The sequence below is a fragment of the Antrostomus carolinensis genome, unplaced genomic scaffold, assembly GCF_000700745.2.
Source record: "Antrostomus carolinensis isolate BGI_N321 unplaced genomic scaffold, ASM70074v2 scaffold2888, whole genome shotgun sequence".
Classification (NCBI taxonomy): Eukaryota; Metazoa; Chordata; class Aves; order Caprimulgiformes; family Caprimulgidae; genus Antrostomus; species Antrostomus carolinensis.
In genome coordinates, this window is record NW_010332094.1 from 22934 (window position 1) to 44225 (window position 21292).

Here is a 21292-nt window from a genome sequence, read left to right on the forward strand (position 1 = left end):
TCACAATAAAATAATTCATTTTCCTTTTGAGTTCTCTCAACTCAATTTGCCACAAACTTTATTAGATCTATTCCACTTTGACTTAGGGAACTTTTGCTGGTTGAAGAGGCAAACCGTACTCCTCTCCATGTTGGAAAAATACTGAATTAATAACCTCCAAACCAGCAAATTTTAAGGCTATCTGTGAATTGAAGTATTTGGCAGCTATTTAAAAAAAAAAAGGAGGGGGGAGAGGCCTTATCTTCAAAACCACATTATTTTTGTTCTTATTATATCTTATATATATTTAAGTCTTAAATCTTGTTAAGATGGACTAAGAACTGTGAACCACCTTTCTGACGTAATCCTGAATTTTGAGACAAGTCCACTTTAGAAGTGGCTTGCCCTTACAGCTATATAAGTATACCCATCTATTTTCTGTAATACATAAGCAAATTATAATAACAAAATAATTTTTCATAGGATAGGTTAAACTCCCAAATTAAAGTAACACTAGCAAAATCACTTATGCAAGCTAAAGTGACCTTTATAAAGAGTTCTGTCATGCTTTAAAATTGGGTTTTCATTAGACTTATTTTCTGTCATATCTTGTAGAACTAGTCTGGAAGAATATGGTCTTATAAACACTGATGAGGAGAGTTCATACTGTCTTCACTTGTGCCATTTCTTTTTTTTATTTGAGTGACTCAAAGGATTCGTCTAACATCTACAAAAGCACTGACCAGAGAATGAAAAATGAAAGAAATAGCAATTCCCAATACCTACATTCTGTATTTTAAATAATAATAATTTAAAAAATCTATAATTTACTTGGTCTTGCCCCAGATCGGTAGAACTCTCCCTGCCTTGTTCATGTTCTGAACAACTTTGGAAGTTGCCTGTAGCTTGGCTGGATACTATTGTAGTGAATAAAAGAGTTAATGTCTGTCGTCACTGCAGTCAATTATGAACTTGGTGCAGAGCTAAGTACACAAGAGTCTGCTGGGCACTATATGCTACAAAATGTTAATCAAACACATCTTTAGAAACACAGTGCTGATCCTGGCTTGACTTAAGCCCAGCTTCACAATTTTATCACAACTGCATACTCTAAGTAAGAAGATAAATGGAAACACTTTTTTTTTTTTTTTAAATGCACTGAAAGTACACAATTTGAGAAAACAGTTCCAAGATAGGTAGAAGGGATGTGAAAGTTATATATATGACTTCTTCCTTGTCTTCTTCCTTCTCTATGTTTCTAAAAAGGAAGGAAACATATCTTCTGTATTTCTTACAGACTGAAAAACTTATTAATATAATTTGTTACACTCAAAAGGATAAGTTCTGAGTAGTGCACATATGACAGCTCTTCAGGGTTAGTGTTTTTCTTGGCATTCACCAAAAATATGAATCTGCTCTGTAAATGCAAATACAGGTTGTTTTTTTTTAATTAGTTATCCATTTAAAAAGCTATTATAGCAACAATTTTTTCAGTTAATTTTGATAGAGCAGGTTTTTGCTTAAGCCTGCTTAAACCAGTAAAACTGGTTCACACAAAGACATTATTTACAAGTGAAGAAACTTCTTCTCTTAAATTATCAAAAACAAACTGGAGAATTTAATAACTGAAAGCTCTAAAAGAGGAAGAAGAAGAAGAAGAACACAGATAACACAAAATTACTTAAACAAATTTATATGCTTGGCAATTCACTCCTATTCTTCAGATGCAACAAAATCTTAATTTTTAAGGCTCATCAGTTCAATGTAATCAAGGGGCCATATATGCTGGGACGTAATTAGGCCAATAAACTCTGTTACTGTGCCAACCGTATTTTGGTAACGATAACGATCCAGAGATCTAAAGGATGCAACACTTGTGACACAGTGCTTTGATTACTCTGTCCATTGATATTGTGCAGATGTATATTAAAATTAAATTTCTGATCATAAAACAGAATGACATACTTTTTGATAAGATGTTGTTTCAGCTGTGTGAGCATCTTCTTGGTCTTTCAGTACTTTTTGTGTATCAGTATTGAGAGCCTGAAGCTGCTTTATCAGCTCAGTTTGCTGTGCTGTATGTTCAATGTTTTGTCTGTAAAGATTCTGCAACTCCTGCAACTCCTTCCTGTGCAAAACAGGCAATTAAGAAAAATTAGGAAAAATAACAACAATGGTCTCCGTTAAACAATTGTGTTCAAATAATGAGCTTCCTATTTTCATTTATTTTTCTGTCAAGTGCCTTATAAACACTGGAAGTTACATATAAAATATTTATCACATACTTTCGTGAAATATCTACAAAGTTGTTAAGTTTTGAAATTGAATGCCTTTCAATTTCCCTCTAATGTGCTAACTGCTCTAAAATAAATGGATTTTCACTACTGCATCAACACTTTCTAATCAATATTCAGTTAACTCTTTAGCAGTAAGTGTCAAAATGTAAAATATTTAGAACACATGGACTATGAAATAAGTTTGGGGTTTTTTTTTAACTAGAACCATCAGGAAAAAAAAAGTTTTTCTTCACTTGCAGAGTATGTATAATGTAAGTCTTTTTTCTGAAATGTATCTGCTCCCTAAACACATGACGTATGTCTGCTGATAAATTACTTTTACTTATGTCTGCAGGTACAGCATACTGCAACAACCATAAGCAAAGGAAGTAAACTTTGGTGTATATTATATAACATAACAATAAAAGCTCTACAAACACAATACTAGGAATCATATTGTAATGCAGCCATAGGATAGATCTAGTATAATCAGCCTGCTTGAGAATTTTACTGTACTGCTGATAGATCCTAGAAATTAAGGTGGAAATTAAAATCAGTAACTCTTACTAATTATAAACAATGATTAAAAATATGGAATATTTTTCTGTAATACATGTTAAAACTTCAGATGATTCCATTAATATCTTTTTATATATTTTTTGCTTAATTCCCTGTTTGATTTACAAGCACATTTCACATTCGTATTACATACAGATACTGAAATATAAATTTTATTATTTCAACTAATTTTCTTCCTTACTTCCTCAAAGAATTTTCTTTGTGACTCCCAACACATATGTGACTTATCTGTGCCTAGAACTATTATTAACAACAAAACTACATTTTTGTAATACTGCTAGAAATGTTCAGTCAAAGATTATCGTGCAAAAGGTAAGCAGCAATACCAACTTTGTTGTATTTTCCTGAGAAACAGCAGAACAACAAAGAAACCATTTTAGGGCAAATGTCCAAAAACCATTTCTTAAGATCTGTGCTGATACTTAGTATGTTGATTACTCACTAAAGGTACAACATCTGAATAATTATATAAAAATTGAAGTTACAGGTACCACAACAGCACTGTCAGACAACTTAATGTTGTTAAAAAAGCAGTGTTTCAAAAAGCTTGCTAACAGGTCAATATAGGAGAACACTTAAAGACATGCTTACTTAACAGTATTTAAGTCCTACTGTTCTCAATGAGATACAAAGTAGCTCCTCAAAATTAACAACGGTAGAGGGACATTAAGGACTCTATGCAACAAAAACAAAGTACAACTGCAATATGTACTTAATGTGTACTAATTTAACTCTGTTCACAAGCGCAACAGCAGAAATAAGAACATAAAAGTACTTTCTGACACCCTGTACAAGAGGCTTCAAAACAACCACTTGTTTCATTTCCCCGACTGTGAGTATATAGCAGAAAACAACTCATCTCTGCACCGCAGTTAAAACACAGACTATATTAAATCTGCAGAGGTTCTCCAATCGGATATTCATTTTGTTGTGGAAGGGAAAAACATGGGATAATGTTGAATCCTCAGATACTGTTGGCAATGTTGGTAGTAACTGTTGCCAAGACCACTCTGCTATATTGTTGCTCTTTAATTTGCGTGCAAACATCAATGCAGTTACCTGTGTATGTCACCTGAGAATGCACAGTATTATGTGTACTCTAACGGACTGGGAATCTTTTTTATTTACTTTAGCATCAGGCTCAGAGTCACACCCTAAAGGGAAGGGGATATGGGGGTTGGTAAGCTAAACCTTGCAGTCACCCAAGAATTGCAGCACAGTCAGAAAACACATTAGCATGTTTGCTTGTGTTAAAGGATTTTTAAATAAAAGGAAACTCAGCCACAGTTCCATTACGCCACATTTAAAAAAAATCAAACTTTATTTCTTCATATACATATCCTAGCTTGGTTTTTTGGGGAGGTTTTTTTTGAGTAAAAAGTTATACAAACCAACAGTTGCAATCTGAAAAATTTTTGAGCCACAGAAATACACAACCACTGTATTTAACTTTTGGTTGTATGTTACAGCTGCTTTTATCCTCTTTAGTGAATGAGGTACTATTTTTACACCATAAATCCACAAGGGGAATCTTCTTTTACTTTATTTTTCCACAGTAAAGAGGAAATTATGCCCAATCTTACCAAGATTATTCAGCACCAATGGTGTAATACAAATAAATTCACTGAATGAAGTACCTTTGATAACAGGCAGGCCAAGGTGGTAAGGGAAGCCTGAAACTACAAATGGCAGGGGACAGAGATGTTGACCAAGTAACAAGTAAGGGAGCTGTGGTCTGGGCTGGCAAGCAAAAAGCACAGGTGGGTGTGGACAAGAAAGACCTTGAGATGAACAATACAAGGCTCAGGGAGCACCACCTCAAACATACGCACGTAAATAAGGGAGTGCTGACAAGACATCAGTACAGGGGAGGCTCTCAAGGCTCTTCCATGGAAATAAGCACAACTGGGTGCCTACCTGAAGTTGCTGTTCAAACGTACACTTCGCATCCCCACAGACAATGATAGAAGGAATTAAGATACCTGTCTGCAGTTGCAGGGCTCAATGGGATCACAGAGACAAGGTGGGATAACTCATGAGACTGGAGTGCTGCCAAGCATAGACAAACTGTTTCTTTAGGAAAGACAGGCTCTTTAGGGAGGACAGGCTGGGATGGCAGGAAGTTGCCCTTTATGTGAAGAAGTAGTGTAAATGGACGGAGCTCTGCCTTCGGATGGGCAATGAGCTAGCTGAGAGGATATGGGTCAGGTGTAGGCAGACCAATGCAGATGACACACTGGCTGCCTCCTGATCGTTTCTGATCAGAAAGAACAAAGTCCTCTTCAGAAAACTGGAAGATTCATGTTTGCAAGCCCTTCTCTTCACTGGGTACTTGAATCACTCCAGTACATGCTGGAGTGACAACACAAGAGGGAACAAGCAATCTAGGAGGCTTTGAAGTGCTTTGATGATAACTTCTTGCCACAGGTAATTCACAAGCTGATGAGGGGAAACACATTGCTGGACCTTGTACTTACAAACAAGGAAGAACTGGTTAGGGATGTAAAGGTCAAGGGTATGCTTGTCTGCAGCAACCTTGAGATTACAGGAGTTCAGGATACTGAAAAGTGAAAAGCAGGATCACAATCGTGGTTTTCAGGAGAGCAGACCTGGACATTTTCAGGGATGTACCTTGTAAAGAAGGGTCCATGAAAACTGGTTGATTTTCAAGAATCATCTCCTCCAAGATCAAGAATGGTCCATTCCAATAAGCAAGAAGTCAAACAAAGGTAGCAGGAGGCTTGCAGGGATGAACACAGACCTCCTATGACTAAACTCAAATGTAAATCAAATATAAAAGGAAGGATACAAGATGCAGAAGAAGGGAGAGGAGACCAAGAAGAATTTAGAGACATTACCCAAGCACACAGGTAGAGTCAGGAAAGCCTAAATGTGAGTGGAGTTGAGTATGGTGAGGGACATGAATAACAAAAGGCTTCTCTAAGTACATCAGTAGCAAAATGAAGACAAAGGATAAAGTGGGCTCACTGCTGAAAACAGCAGGGGCTCTGGTAGCAAAGGACATAAAAAAGGCCAAAGCATTCAATGCTTGCTTTAACTCTGTCTTTAAAGGTAACACTTGCGTCCAGAAATCTCAGGTGCCTCTGATTCAGTGGAGAAGGATCAGATCAGGGAATATTTAAACAAACTGGATGTATACATGTCCATGGGACTTGATGTGATGCACCTATGAGTGCTGAGACAGAGTCAATAGTCTTTGAAAGGCCACGGCTATCAGGGGAGGTTCTTGAGGACTGAAAGAAAGCATGTCGCTCCAACATTCAAGAAGGATCTGGGAAACTAGAACAGTCAGCCTCACTTTAATCCCTAGGAAGGTGATGCGCTATATAAAGGACAAGATGATCATTGGGAATAGTCATAATGAATTTACAAAGGAGAAATGATGCTTAACCAACCTTACAGCCTTCTCTGACTATATGACCAGCTCAATGGATGAGGGGAGAGCAGCGGATGTTGTTTACCTTGATTGTAGTAAGGCTTTTGACACTAAAATGCTCATAAATAGAGGTATAGGCTAGGTAAGTGGAGAGTAAGGTGGACTTGAATCTGTCTGAACTACCAGGCTTAAAGACTCTTGATCAGTGGCACAAAGTCCATCTGAAGGCCAGGCCCTAGCAAAGTATCCTAGGCGCTAACACTGAGAACAAAATTTTTTAACATCTTCATTAATGACCTGGACAATGGGACAGAGTGCACCATAGCAAGTTTGCTGACAACATAAAATGGAGGGCAGTGGTTGTTTCACCAGATGTTTGCGCTGCCATTCAGAGGGACCTCAACAAGTTGGACAAGCGGTCTGACAGGAATCTCATGAAATTCAACAGAGGATAGTGTAACTTACTGCCCCTGGGGAGTAATAACCCCATGTAGTAGCATAGGTTGAGGGCTGACTAGCTGTCAGCCCATAAGCTATCTAACTGTGCTACAAATAGAGTTAATCAAACCCACCACTTCAGGTGATGTTGGCTTTGCTTCTCCACCACAGTTTTGGTGCATACACCACGACTCCTAGTACCTCAGCTACCCTTATTACCAAGGGAATATAGGAGGGTTTGGGGTAATTCAGGAAATTTCTAGATTACCTGTCATGTAGAAATACAACACAGTGACAGGCACTATGAATTATGGCTTCTCAAGGGAAGGGCATAGATACTATGAAATGTGTTATAGCACATAGCTAAGTTAAACCACCACACCCAAATTTAAAAATGTCTTCTTTGCTGTCCCTGGCCTTCTCAGGTATATATATATTTCTGAGAATAATTTCAGAAGATAATAAAGCCTATTAGTCCATTGATGAATTTCACAAATTACAATGATTGCCTCTTTCAATACAATTTCCCATTAAACTTGTATAATTTTATTGACCTTTAAAAACTCAACCGTTGTACCTTTCAAATATGAAAATAACAAGACACCATTTTTCCTGTAAAGATTTCAACAAATACTAGGATGGCAATTTAGGTCAGAGGCATCAAAAAAACATATTTCTAGGGTTTTTTTCCCCAAAAGACTTAGATACTGACTCCCTACGGTAAAATTATTCCTGCTTTTAAAGCAAAGATGAGCGCCCATACCTATGATTTCTGCATCCCAACTGCAGTTCTTCAGGCATAACCACAGTTTAAGGGAATATTGAAGGGAATATTATTTGTCTAACACAGGTGTTTATTTACACCGTGTATGTCTCTGAAACTAAGAAGTGAAAAATGGACAATTTCCTGACAATCCAACTTAAAGTTATCAATTGTCTTCTGCCATTACCTTCATTTTGAGGAATTCAGTAGTCTAGTCAATTCATATAATTCATTCCATCCTTCATTTCTCTGCCATGGCTCAAGTAACGCAGCACTAATTTTACAGATTCAGTTTAAAGAAATGGTGTGTGAGACTTAAGATAAAGCTTAAATTACTGTACTTTAAACCTTTAGTACAGGCCTATGTAAACTTTTGCTGACTTCTCAGACTTGACTCTAATTAAAAACTTGAAGTTAGGCTTAAAGCTTTTCCAAATTTAGGGCATTTAACCTCACCAATTAAATATTTATGTCACTAATCACATTGTTATTTTATTCCTTTCATTGGAGTCTGGAAGTTCTCTGACCCAATGCTAATTACAGAAGTATAATTTTTAAAGTTCATCACTACTCAAAAACTGATAATACACTAAGAGTCAGAAAAGTATCAGAGTCTACATAAACTGTCATCTACTGGTAGACTTCCAAAAACTTTACATCTTGCAGAACAGAATAGCATGAAAATACGCTGTTGGATAAAGTACCTCTAATGCAAGAAACTGCTTTGTAAGTGGAATAACAATATTTTTTAGAAGATTCAGACCTAAAGGTAATAAAATAATGAAGTACATACTTAGTTCTGATAACATCACAATCCTTTTGGGAGAGTTCTTCCTGTTTCACAGCTAACTGAGATGACAAGTTACTGCATATACTGCGCAGCTCTTTCATTTGTTCTCTTGCCTCAGCTAAATCAGCTTCCAAATTCTGCAAAGAAAGCATTTGAAATGTATTAATGTATAAAAAAAGAGTTAAAATCTACTATGCGCATTATAAACGTACATAGAAATACGGATGTGCACATACATACATGCATGTATTTACTGTAGTCTAAGTAGATATATACATAGGCATATGTGTGTGTATGAAAAATGTGAAATAACAGAAAAAAGGTATCTTTCAAATTTTAGGTGGATACCTATTCTTTAATGTAGGAAGTTTTCTTAATTTGTTTGCTGCATGTGGAAGGAGAATCTTGAATCAAATCTTTGTAAAGTAGTAGCACACTATATAACTACTGAACTGATTAAACCTTGTTTTTTGTGGAAATCAAACAGAAAAAAACGTACTAGTAACAAAAAAAACCCAGCTATATATTAATTGCATTAAGTTCTACAAAAAATGCGCAATATTGCACATATGAACTAAGAATCATGGATACAGACTCACTTTTGAGATTGCTTGTTAAACCTGCTCTGATTCTGCACTTCTAATTGAGGGCAAGGAATGGTTCCTTCAGGAACAGAAACCGCATACAAGAAATCTTCTGGAAATGCATTGAAAACCATGTAAACAAGCAATAATTTGCCTATTACAGTAAGCGTAACTGTAGAAGTTAGCAAGTGTGAAGGTGTATCTTCACACCTTCACGCATCTTGTATCTGGGAAACAGAGGAGCAAGGCAGCTTGATCAAGTAAGATTTTGATTTCTACATAGCGTTCTCTAGAGGTTTAGCAGCTTAGAAGAGTACTTCAGTCCTTAAGAAGCTCCATATGACTATTCTCTCAGAGCATTTTGAGGTAAGAATGGAAACAGAAAAATTACAGCAATATCTAGAGCAGAGTTTCAGAAGGTGGCAACAGCCTTATACCTGCTTTGGTATTATGCTACTCACAGACATAATCACTCATTCTCAGAAGGCAATTATTCCAGGATTCAGCAATAATTTAAAATAATCATTTCCTAACAGGCTAGCATCCTTCATCTACTGCCAACAGTATATTAGTTTATCTTCTATTTTCATAGGCTCTTAAAGAAATAAAGAAATGCACATTTCACCCTTTCAGAAAAGATGCCTCAAATACTGACGGTAAGAAAACATTTTCATAACTGAAAAGCAAATAATTAATTGTCTCTTTAAAACAGCATAAAAATGTCTTATACATATTTGGGTGTATCAGAAGTGTACTACAATCAAATTCTCTGAATTTGGACAAGAATTAAGAATTATCATGTCCTGTTAGCAACAGTAACATTAATGTGATGAAATAGCAAAATTAATGAGTGAATGAGGTAGGAAAACTACTTGTGTCTTGATAAATCTCAGGCTGTATACTTGATGTACCTAACTAAAAAGTCATAATTTAATCTCAAAGGCTAGGTAGCAAAAATTATTTTTTCTCAGATAACAAAAGATGTCAGAATGATGGGAGATAGTTCATTCTGTTAACACCTGAAAATATTGAAGTATAATAAGATATTTATAACTTGCAGCCAAATAATCTTAGGGATTCTTCTCAGTGCTTTTTCTTCCTCAGTAGCTGAAAGTTACTGTATATGTGAAAAAAATTTATAATAGTTCACATTTTCTACTAACAAATCCTGTTTGCTTATCTTTCGCACCACATTAGAAAGTTGCAGAGGTCTTTCATGGTAGACATTTAAAAAAATATCTGATCTTACCAATGCTGAAGTTCCCATCAGCCACTGCAGGATGCAACACAAGAACAGGTAACAAATTATTTTGGCATAAATACAATTTTAGAAGTTACATGATGGCAGAATTTAAAAACAGAAAAAAAATATATCTTTCAGTACTTCACTCCACTTGTGACGTATGCAACTCCAGATTTTTATTTCAATTGACACAAGTGATTTCACCTCCACTTAAAATCTACTAGTCTGACATTTTTTGTGTCTACATACAAAGCTTTTTGTGACTGAGTTTGCAAAAATATACATTCTTATAATTATTAAACAGTAACTTAAGTAACCTCCACCCAAAGAACAACAAAATAACTTAAATGCCTAATTCATTCTTAAATATGGAGATATATCTGTGCATAAAGAGGCTGATTGACAGCTTTTCCACTTGTGCACTTTTGAGAGATACAGAAGAGTAATTCTCAAGAACTACTTTAAGGCAGAAAGCAAAGCCCTATGTTAATTTTTTTTTATACTGTACATTATTAATATGAATGTATATATGAGAAATATAAACAACAAAACATTACTGCCACCCTTTTAGTCACCTTATTAGGTCTCTTCCTGTTAATCTGTCTCACTTGGATTTTGGCTAATATGACAAAGCTTTAAAGAAATTTTCCTTAAATGGCCAAACTAGCCACAAAAGCTTTCTCTCTCAGTTTGAAAAAGTTCACTTTTATACCCCAATTCTGTCTATAGTAGGTGTGGAAACCATCAGTCTTTGAAAGTGACAAGTGACACTTTTCTGTGCAGGAAGTGGTTTAAAGACTGAATTTAAAAAAAACAAAAGGAGGCTAGTAACACTTAGTTCAGTCTCCGAACAGAGGGTCACTTTTCAAAATTAATAATCTGTTATTTAGACCTACCATTTCTATCATCTAATACACATTTTAAAAACAACGTTGAGGTAGCTCACATTGGTAAGTTTATATTTTATTCTTCCACAGATACAGGAGACTAACATGGAAAGTGTCTGTATACAACGTCATCTACAATATAGCTTTTATTACCGAAAAACGTACAAAAAGAGATGCTGGTTCAATTCCCAATCTCAAGACTGAGAGGCAGAACTGACTTTCAGAAGAGGATATAATTTCTGAATGCAAATGATTTTAATCTATAACCATTTTTACAATCACTTCAAAAAAACAATACAATTCCATTATTGAATTTGCTCATAAATTACTTTTTAAAAGCAATTCAGGGACATGTTATATTGGGGTATATATATTAGAACATCACCTGCAGCCCAATATCATGTAGTGTGATAATGTCGTATTTGGCCTCTATGGGCAAGAAAATTATTATTCTTTATTGTTTATAAGCATCCTGTTAAGAGCCAATCTGGCATCCAATATTGATTCTTGAGTGTCAAGTAATAGAAATGGAGAATGTCAGGAACAGAGGGAGAAACTAATTCAAACTGAAACTTCAAACATTCAAGCAAATACTTACAGGACAAGTATATGTAAAAACAGTGATTAATTACAAAAATAACTTTGCGTGTTTTTACAAATTATTATTTTACAAAATGTTGATAAAAATTTATGAGACAACACTTTACTACTTCCTAGAGGTCAAATATAACATTTCTCTCTTGCAAACAGTATTTTTAGTATGCTTCTCAATCCTTGCAATTGTCTTGTGAGATAATCAACTTCACCTAACTCTGTCCCCTAGCAAAGATGTATGGTCAATTGCCTAACATCACAGAAGGGAAAGAAAGAAAAAAAAAAATAATAAAAAAAAAAATACAGAATCTGGGGCACTCACACCCATGGACACATGCAGGCTGGTGGGGAACTGAGGTCTCCAGTCACAGCCCCTGCCTAAAGCAGGTTCAGCCAAGAGATTCAACCAGGCTGCTCAGAGCTTTACCACGGGTTGAAATCTCCTAAGGATGGAGATGGCCCAACCTCCATGGGCCCCAGCCCCACTCCTGGGCTGTCCTACTGGGAAAAAGGCTTCTCCTTATCTCCAGCCTCAGCTTTTCCTGTTTCAGTTTGTGCTGCCTCTCACTCTTCCACCATGCACTACTATGAAAAGGTCAGCAGTGTCTCCTCCATCCCCTCCTGGGTGCCAGAGATGCTGTTGGATATCCTCAGCCGCAGAGCCATCCATTCTCCTGGTTGAACCAGCCCGTTCCACAGACTCTTCTTGCAAGATAAGGTCTCTAGCCCCATGGTCTCACCTTCAGCCAGTTTACTGATATCCTTTTTGTACTGCACCCAAAAACGGGTGAGCACCTGTACTGAGCACATAGGATCAGTTCCTCCCCTGGCTCTTGGGGCCAAGCCCTGCTCATGCCTTTCTAGGTGCTGCTGGCCCTCAATGCTACTTGGGTGCACAGGGCTGGCCCCAAAGCAGCTTGCTGCCCACCAGTGTCCAGGGCTGTCCCCTAGAGCTGATCCACAGCCCCTGTATGGCTGCAGGTCTCTACCTTCCCAGGAACCATTTGTCCTGGTTAAGGCTCCTCTTAGCCCATTTCTGTCAAGATCTCCCTCCATGGCAGCAGAGACCTCAAGCACTTCCACTTCCCCTCCCGTCTGGTGTCATTGGCAGACTTGACAAGCATGCCTGCTGTCCCCTCTTCCAGGTCACTGGTAAGGATTTTAAACAAGACAGGTCCAGAATAGATCCTGCAGTACACCACTTATTACCAGCCGACAGACAGAGTACAACCCATTAACCACAGCTCTCCAAACCCAAACATCCAAATAGTTCTTTTAAATGTGTTGTTGTCCACCTATCCAGCTGTAACATTCTAACTTCGGTACAAGAATATAGCAATATAGTGACAAAAATCTTGTTAAAGTTAGTCAATCATATCCAAGCTCTCCTCTTGTCCACAGACACAATCATTGTATCATAAAAGACAATCAGGTTGCTCAGGAATGATTCACCCTTGGTAAATCCTATTGTTTCTAGTCATTTTTTCAATTATCTGTGCAGAAATTACTTCAAAAATTACTTTCTGTGTGATTTTCCCAGGGACTGAAGTGAGGCCAACCAATCTTTTTTCTTTTTCATCAAGGATCTCCCCTAATCTCTACTACTTCTGAAAGATGAGTGGCAGCAACCCAACAGTAACATCAGTCAACTCTCTCAGCAGCTTTGTACACAGTTCAGCTGATCCAATGGATGTGTACTAGTCATTTCTCTCAGGTTTCTCCCAAACTCATCCACTCTTAGTGTTACTTCTTGAACTCTGACTCTACGCACAAATGCTTGGGGGAATCTTGTTGGAGAAGACTGAGGCATAGGCAACACTGAATACTTCTGATGTATCTATTACCTGCTGTCACTATTTCACCCTTCCCTTTCAGCAACAGGCCCCCGTTTTCCTTGTTCAGCCTTTTACTACTTAAGTGGTGCAAGAAACTCTTGTTATACCTGTCATCACTTGCCAGTCTTAACTGTTGGTAGGTTACCTTGAGTACCCAGTGTTTCTGAACTACTTCGTAGCTCTCGCTGTTTGCGCTTCCTGAATACTGCTTTCCACCCCCACCCTACAGTGGTGTTTGATGATCAATTCTGTTTAGCCAAGCTGGTCTGATACAGCCACTTGTCTTCCTGAGTACCAAGGCAGACCATACCTAGGCTTGGAGGAAGTTGTCTTTAAAGACCTGATAATTTTCCTGAGTTCTTTTACCTTCCAGTGGTGCTTCTCATGGGATTCCACCTACCAATTCCCTGAACTAGCTGAAGACTCTCCTTAATTCCAGGTCCGTACTCTGCTACTCTCCTTTTGCATCTTCTCAGGATCTTGGTCTTCACAATTTCATGGTCACTATAGCCAAGACTAATGCAGTTGTGCCATTCCTGGTTGGCTCAAGAAATACCCATCTCAAGAAGCTACCTCTGTCATGCTCTAGACACCACCTTGACCTGCTTGTGATCCCACTCTGAAACACCAACACTACTTATTCCCATCCCTGGAATCACATGGCTCTGACAGATCTTTCTCTCTTCAGCATGCCTTATCAGCCAGGAAAACAGATACCCTAAAAATTATTCTGACTGTTTTCATTGAAAGTGTGGGTAACAATCATTTTCAGTAATTTATCCAATATTACAAGTACTACATTTGACAACTTGAAAATTATTAAATCAGTTTAGTGCACTTTAGATTTTCTCCCCCGAGTATCAACAAATCATTCGTTGTCCTGGGAATCCTATAATCCTTTCATCATAACCACTCCAAAGGCCTCAATTTGCAAGAACTTTACTTCCCATGTTAACAGAGCTGAATAAGGTTCTTTATAAAAGGGTTTCCATCAACACAACATTCCAAAGTGTCACTAAAACCATTGAATTGATAGCGGAAGAAAAAAGATGTTTCCGGGCAAGACGTTGATTAGATAGTTACTATATTAAATATACCAGAAAGTCATGTACTTTGACAATGTAAAAGAGCACAGTTTTGTAAGTGTTCATTGGCCATGTAAATAAAAACAATCCACTAATTAGACATGTATATAAGCAGCCATCAAACACTTTGATACCATGTTTGTGGCTTTTTCTTACAGGAATTTAAAAGAAACTCCCCGATTTTTACCAGCAAACAAGACAAAATATCATTTAAATAAAAGAAACAATATTCTGTACTATACAGTAAATTATTTCCTTTTCCATTTTATCATAAACAGTGAAAATAACTTTTTAGCATATTATATGCAATAATAAGGCCTCTCACAGAGCGAAGACCAGGACACAATTTATTCAAAACTGCAGTTAAAAAGTTTTAAAGTGTTCTTCCAGAACAGCATACATCAAGTCTACTCCAACCAAATTATAGGTAAGTAAATTACACATTCCAAAAATATTTGTGAATAATATTTTTAAACTCATATTATTTCACATAAATACATATATTTTATCTTAAAATACAGTACCTTTTATTTTTTAATGATTACATTTTAAGAGCACTATTTGAAGTCAGATTCCTGCTTTGCAACATCAATTTTTAAAAAGCTGTGGGTCTTAAGTGAAGGAATGTAAATGAATGCAAGTCCCTACTGGTAAATTTGAATATATAACTTGTTATTTAAAGAAAATATCTTGTAGTGCAAATATCTAGAGAAGTTAATTCTGAAATATCATCCTGGAATCCATTCCACTTCATACCTTTATTCTGGCATCGTTGCCAGATTTTTCTGTTTCCCATTGTGCCTCCTGCTTCCTCAGTTTCTCCAGGTCATTTAGCAGGTCAGCACAGCATGTATTTAAACCCTTATTTTCCTCCTCCAGGTTTTTTATAACCAGTCTGTTTTGCTCTTCCTTCTTCTGTGCACACTCCTCAGTGTCCTGTAGAACAGTACCACAAGGGCCGATAAAGAAAAAAAAGTGAGAACTAATCAGCAAATATAAACTGCGCAGTTTTACCCTCACAGCAGCTTCTTCTATATTTGATGGCCAAGGTCACCTGTGTACTTTTATTGGCCTCTTTCATGCAGGTGGAAGGGTCATATTTTTTAGCTGGATGACAGCTTTGATGAGTACACATTTGCAAAGAGCCCATTAATTGATCAAGCTGCCTTTGATGCTGTCCCCAGCTATTTTTGAGACCCACACAGACATATCCTCCCAGACCTCGCCTTTATCAATTAATAATGCTAGTCCCATCAGAATCTAATTACAAGAAGCCACATCTTCACACTCCTACTTTCTTTGCTCCATTTCCATCATTAACTATTTATCTGAAAGTTATAAAGCTTGGATTCTTGGCTTTAAAGCATCTTCCTCAGAGTTGGTATATGGGAAAACAGTAAGGTACAGCAAGGCCTAAGGCAATTTTTTTCTCCAAGCTTGTCACTTTCTGTGCCACAAAGTCTGACATTGCTTAAAGAACTACTTCAAAGCTACAGTCTTATGAAACTATGTACAAGTCAATATACCTTAAGTTCTTGGCTTTTATCTTTAAATTTCTGGTTCAAGTTACTGAATTCATTCTTCAAACGGGCATTCTCCTCATCCACAGCAATTTTTCCCTGTATCAAGTTGTTTATGTCCTGCTGTTGTCCCATGAGTCTCTATTTTAAAAAAAAAAAAAAATAAAAATCTGTTAACAGACAAAAAACAATTGTAAAAGAACATGCATGTAATGGATTTTAGACCCGTGTATTTTAGACCTTTTAAATGTAACAAACTGATCTATGTAGTTTTAAAGCATTACTTAAAACTATAAAACACAGTAACGTAAATGAGGAACTGAATATCTTGCTGCTACTAAACAAAAGAGCCCATAAATGCAGAAGTGAATAGAAATTATTCAGTCAAGCTTAGGCAGTCATTTGCAGAAGTTATATTTTGTGCTTATGGATTAAGAATACATTAGAATACGGCTTCATCTACACTTCTAGCATACCAAAAATCAAGCTAAAAAGTAGAGTTCAAAATTCTCCAGAACTCATTAAATTAGGGAGAAGTAGCTATTGAGTGAGGCAACTGAAAAGATTATGATACAAAATAGCTGTAAAAAGGGAATTAAGTATAACTAAATTTGCAGCTCATGGACAATAATGCAATTCTGTTCAGAGACAACAGTTTAGTGTACCCACATACAGTAAAATTTCACTGCCACCAAAAAGAAATTCAACTTTCTTTGTTAGATACTTGCATTCTATTTTTATGACATTTGTATTAAAACACCCTCACTCTTACATCCATATCAGAACTTTCCATTTGTCTTCAGGAGTCTGTTTTAATTTCATGTACTGTTTTGTCCCTTCCCTTCCTAAACCAAAATCGCATCAATCTAAAACGTCTTCCTAGCAGTATCACTGTAACCGTAGTAAGAAAGAGATGAAACTTTTCTCTCAGGACAAAAATGCAACTGGTTTGCTTTTAATATACAAGTTAAATTAAATGCGTTCAGAAACAGAAAATTACCAACAAGAGGATACACCTTTAGATTATTCTACAATACTGCTCATAACAGATAATGGTTTTCAACCTTCAAATGGTTAAATCTGATCCACATGTATGTCAGGTATGAAAAGGAATGAAAATGTGCTGAGAAAAACATAAAATAATACATTTGAAGTCATATCCAACAACCATTGATTTTAAACCAACATGTAACAACTAGAGCAAAAAATTAACTATGTCACCACTAAATTCAAAGTACCTCACTCACAAGGAGAAACACAGGCCTTACAGGTAGCACCCCTGCATCCAGAGCAAGCTGTGCAAGGGTAAGCAGGGCTTGCTCCGCACGCTGAACGCTGTCAGTGCGTTGGCATCCAGAGCACCCACACTGCACAAGGAAACTGTTCACAAAGCAATAACCACAGAAGGATGGGGCAATTTTAAGAGTATAAGTAGCAGCTTGAGTTCCAGCTACTCCTCAACGTATGCAGGCTCTTCTCCCTACTCTGCACAAACAATTACACAGCAGAAAGTAAATCTCTGCCCCTTCTGTTGCTCTATGTTGTAACACTGGACAACTAGATTAACAGCCAACAACCTACTTTTTTCAGTATTACCAGGGTTAAATCATATAAAAAAACTTTAATTTCACACATTTTATTATAAGACTAAGGTTGGCAAAAATAATTTATTTCTGAATTATTATTTAAACCACTAGTGAGTTAGTATAACAGTCAGGCATGTGAAAAATATATCTGAAGATGTGCAATGAAATTAATCTATGTATTTAGCCAGTGTCTTAGTCTTCCTTCATATTTAGCTAATGTATTTCATCCCTCTGACCACTAATACTCATGCACTGTTACAAACATTTCTTACAAAATTAAAAAAATAAAACCATACCCCACACCACATAGCAGAAAATGTGTATAAGCAAGGAAAAAAACATGCAACTTTTTCAGCATATCAGAAAGGTAATGTAATCCAGCTAACTTGTGTAGCAAATACTGAAGAAAACCAATCATGAACAGATAATATTTAGTAAATAGTGCAGGGAGACATGAAGGAAGTTTTTTTCCCACACAAAAAATTTCACTTTTTGAAGGAAAAAAAAATTATCTTTATTGTACCTCATACTCAATAGTAGCCACAGTAGAATTCTAACATGAAAAATTATGTACTTTCTAACAGTGGTCTTAAAAAACATAGAAAAGAAAGTGAATATGAACTTAAGAGAATGGAAAAATGAGAAAAAATTGAGGGAAAAGTGAAAAAAAAAATCAGAAACCTCATATTCTCATATCATATTTGCCTCAGATGTCATTAATTCCAATGACCAAGCAGACTAAAAAAAAAAAAACAAAAAAACCACAAACCAAAAAAACCCAACAAACCGAACCAAAACCACACCAAAAACCCCCACATAACTAGTTTCTACTTAAAACAGTGTTTAATTGGTAATTTAATCTCAGACCTATAGCATACTTCTTATTTTTTATAATATAAATCCCTTACAAAGACTCATTCTCGTACTTTGAACAAACTCCAGTCAAAGTATACCTAAGATTACAGATTCATAATTATTCTTCCATTTCCTCCAAAGAAAAACCAAACTTGAATGTCAGATCCAGAAATTTATATGAAATTTTTCTCAGAGACATAGCCCATTACATGCTTCATAGTCTAGTTTATTATCAGCAGATGGTAAGGAAGGGATAATGAAATTAAGAAACCTCCTCTTAACTAAGGATTCCTCTCTTTCGTATCTTGAACCTACTGGACACCAGGCTCAATTTTCACTATTCAAAAAGCGAAATATTTACTCTTCAGATGATTTAGTTGCATCTTTAAAAAGGTATGAATCCACATTACCATGGAAAGCATCAGTTATTTTGTTTGCCTCCCTTCCACTCCTCGGGTCCTCACAGAATTTGAGTAAACAGCTCCCTGGAGTCTTCCTTCCAGCTCATTACTACTTGTTTAACATTTACCAAGAACACCCTTAGAAACTCTGCCTACCTGAAAGAGCCAATTGGCTCTAGTAGAGTTAAAAAATCACAAACACACTCTCCCACAAAATCCCAAAGTGCAGCTCCAGCTCTTTCAGGCATCTAATTTTTGAGTACCCAAGTTACATTGTGTTACTACTTAGATTCATTATACACTGTGCGGAAACTGGCAAGCATATGTATATTTCTAAAGTAAAATCAAAGATCTTTGCATCTTGTTTGGAATGGTATGTTTTCCAGCAATTTGAAGGATGAATGGAGACATGAAGGTATAAAACTGCAACTAGCTATTTCAAATGTTTGTTCCATATTGCTGAGATGAAATTATAAACTCAAATAAACTACTTACTTTGCATATTTTGCAGGATAATCAGACAGATTATCCTGAATTAGACTTGCACGCCAATTAGTTATCCCCACAACTGACCCACTTAAGACTTTAAATCAAAAGGCAAATATGCCACATCAATCCCTAAAGAGCAAACTCACCTGAGTAGTCTACAAAGTCATCTACCGCAACAGTAGTGAAACATTATTTAGGTATGATATACCTGCATGGAAAAAATCCTATTGTTTCAAACCATTTTTCTTGGGTACCACTTTGTATGTTCTTATCTTTTCCTCTAAATGAATTTAACTTTTACTCTCATACCTGTTCATTTCATACGTTTATGAAGAAGGGGAAAAAAACAGAAGTATTACTTGGGAGCTGTGACTGCCTAGAAATAAGAGTCATAAAGAAGAAATTCTGAGACACAGACAATTAAGTAAATTATCATCTGCCTTTGCAGCTGTTTTTGCACTTTGCTTCCTCAATCTATGAATTACCTTGTATAGCAGGAAGAAGAGCGCAAAGACCGATTTCTTACAGCAGAGAATACAAGCAGTGTTCCTAAAAGACTACTCAACTCTGGTAGACAAGTGAAACAGCAGAAGAAAAACATATGCCCCTGATCAACATATGGGGCAACCTCCCACATGAGGTTATTTTGACAGACATCACTGGATAAAAAACATTCATCAGGAATTCATCTATTCCCATAATATCTACTGGCTTTGTCTAGATACCACAAAAGACAGGCTAATGCCACACAAGAACAACCTCAACTTACATTTTGCATTGACTGCAATTGTACTGTTTTGAATACAACAGGACAAAAGCAACGTTCAATGAAATGGGCTTTTGACAGCTCTGTGCTCAAGAACTATAAAAAAAACCTCATATAACTAGGATAACTAGCATACACTTCCAAAGGTTTTTCCATAGACAAACATTTCCAAATACAAGAAAGCAAACTGTATTCTATAAATCAAGTTTGCTCTCCTGCAAACCAAAGCATCTGATTATAACCTTTCATTTAGCTGGGAAGAATCAAAGAGTATTCCTTGTATGCAGCTGGAGCCCAAAATGCTCTGGGCAACAGTAGGGGCAAAAAACCACTGTGACCTGGCAGAGGAGATCTTTTCATGTTTAAGAGGACTGTCATTCCAGAGTTCATTTTTATCCTTTCCCATGGTACCTCTTTTGTTGATATCACCATTTTTTTTTCTTCTCTAATAATGTCAATTTGTTTACTGGCAAAAATGACTTCTTTCTTAAATATCTTCATACCAACTTGCACAGGAAGCAAAATAACATGCTAAGTCAAACAGAGAAAATGAGCTATGAAGAATACAGATCAAAACTGTAGGGGGAAAATAGACCTTTTTAGTCTTAGCTAATTATCTTTCAGTATTTCACATGAATCAATACACAAAAAGATTTTAAATTAAACTTCATTTTTATCCAGTGTGAATTTAGATAATATACTACTGTATGGAGACAGTGAAAGTGGCAACTAAAACATAACTCTAAGGCTAGGAGTCTGTTTCCAATAAGAGTATGAGTTAGGATACAACTACGAGGAGTTATGGACTGTTGCAGACATCATCACTGAATTTCCAGTCTTCCGTGAAAGATTTTTCTTAATCCGCTTCATAAAAAGCATGTAGAAAGGACTATGAAACAACAGCTGTACATGCTATTACTGCATTAAGTGTTCTGACTATGAAACAACAGCTGTACATGCTATTACTGCATTACATGTTCTCCAAATTTTTACTTTTTTGGGTGGAGAGGGAAAAAAAAACCCAACCAAACTAAACACACTCATAGTTCTGCAGTATGAAATTTGATCAGACTGCATTACTGAATTAGTAATGCATCCCTGCCTCTATACAGGTTCATAACATGTAGAGCAGGTTTACTTCATGTCAAGAAGTTAACTCAAATACTTACTATTCATCAAAATACCCATGAAAATCATTCTAGCAGAAGTGTAAAGGTGCCACATA

At 36.4% G+C, this 21292-nt stretch overlaps 1 protein-coding gene across 1 annotated transcript; it reads right to left on the minus strand.

Moving 5' to 3' along the window:
• Positions 1-1923: 1923 nt before the first annotated feature.
• Positions 1924-16105, minus strand: LOC104529147 (centlein-like). Its single transcript, XM_010173360.2, has 4 exons — positions 15977-16105; positions 15207-15386; positions 8226-8359; positions 1924-2107 (listed from the first exon to the last, which is right to left on the minus strand). Exons 1-4 carry the CDS (start codon positions 16103-16105, stop codon positions 1924-1926), a joined length of 627 nt encoding a protein of 208 aa, XP_010171662.2.
• Positions 16106-21292: the final 5187 nt, after the last annotated feature.

Excerpts from the sequence above, each read along its gene's own strand:
- LOC104529147 (XM_010173360.2), bottom strand. The coding sequence starts at position 16,105 with ATGGGACAACAGCAGGACATAAACAACTTGATACAGGGAAAAATTGCT. Across the intron at positions 8,360-15,206 it reads GCAACGATGCCAGAATAAAG|AATTTGGAAGCTGATTTAGC; the intron begins GTATGAAGTGGA and ends CTTTCTTTGCAG. Across the intron at positions 2,108-8,225 it reads TGTGATGTTATCAGAACTAA|GAAGGAGTTGCAGGAGTTGC; the intron begins GTATGTACTTCA and ends TGTTTTGCACAG.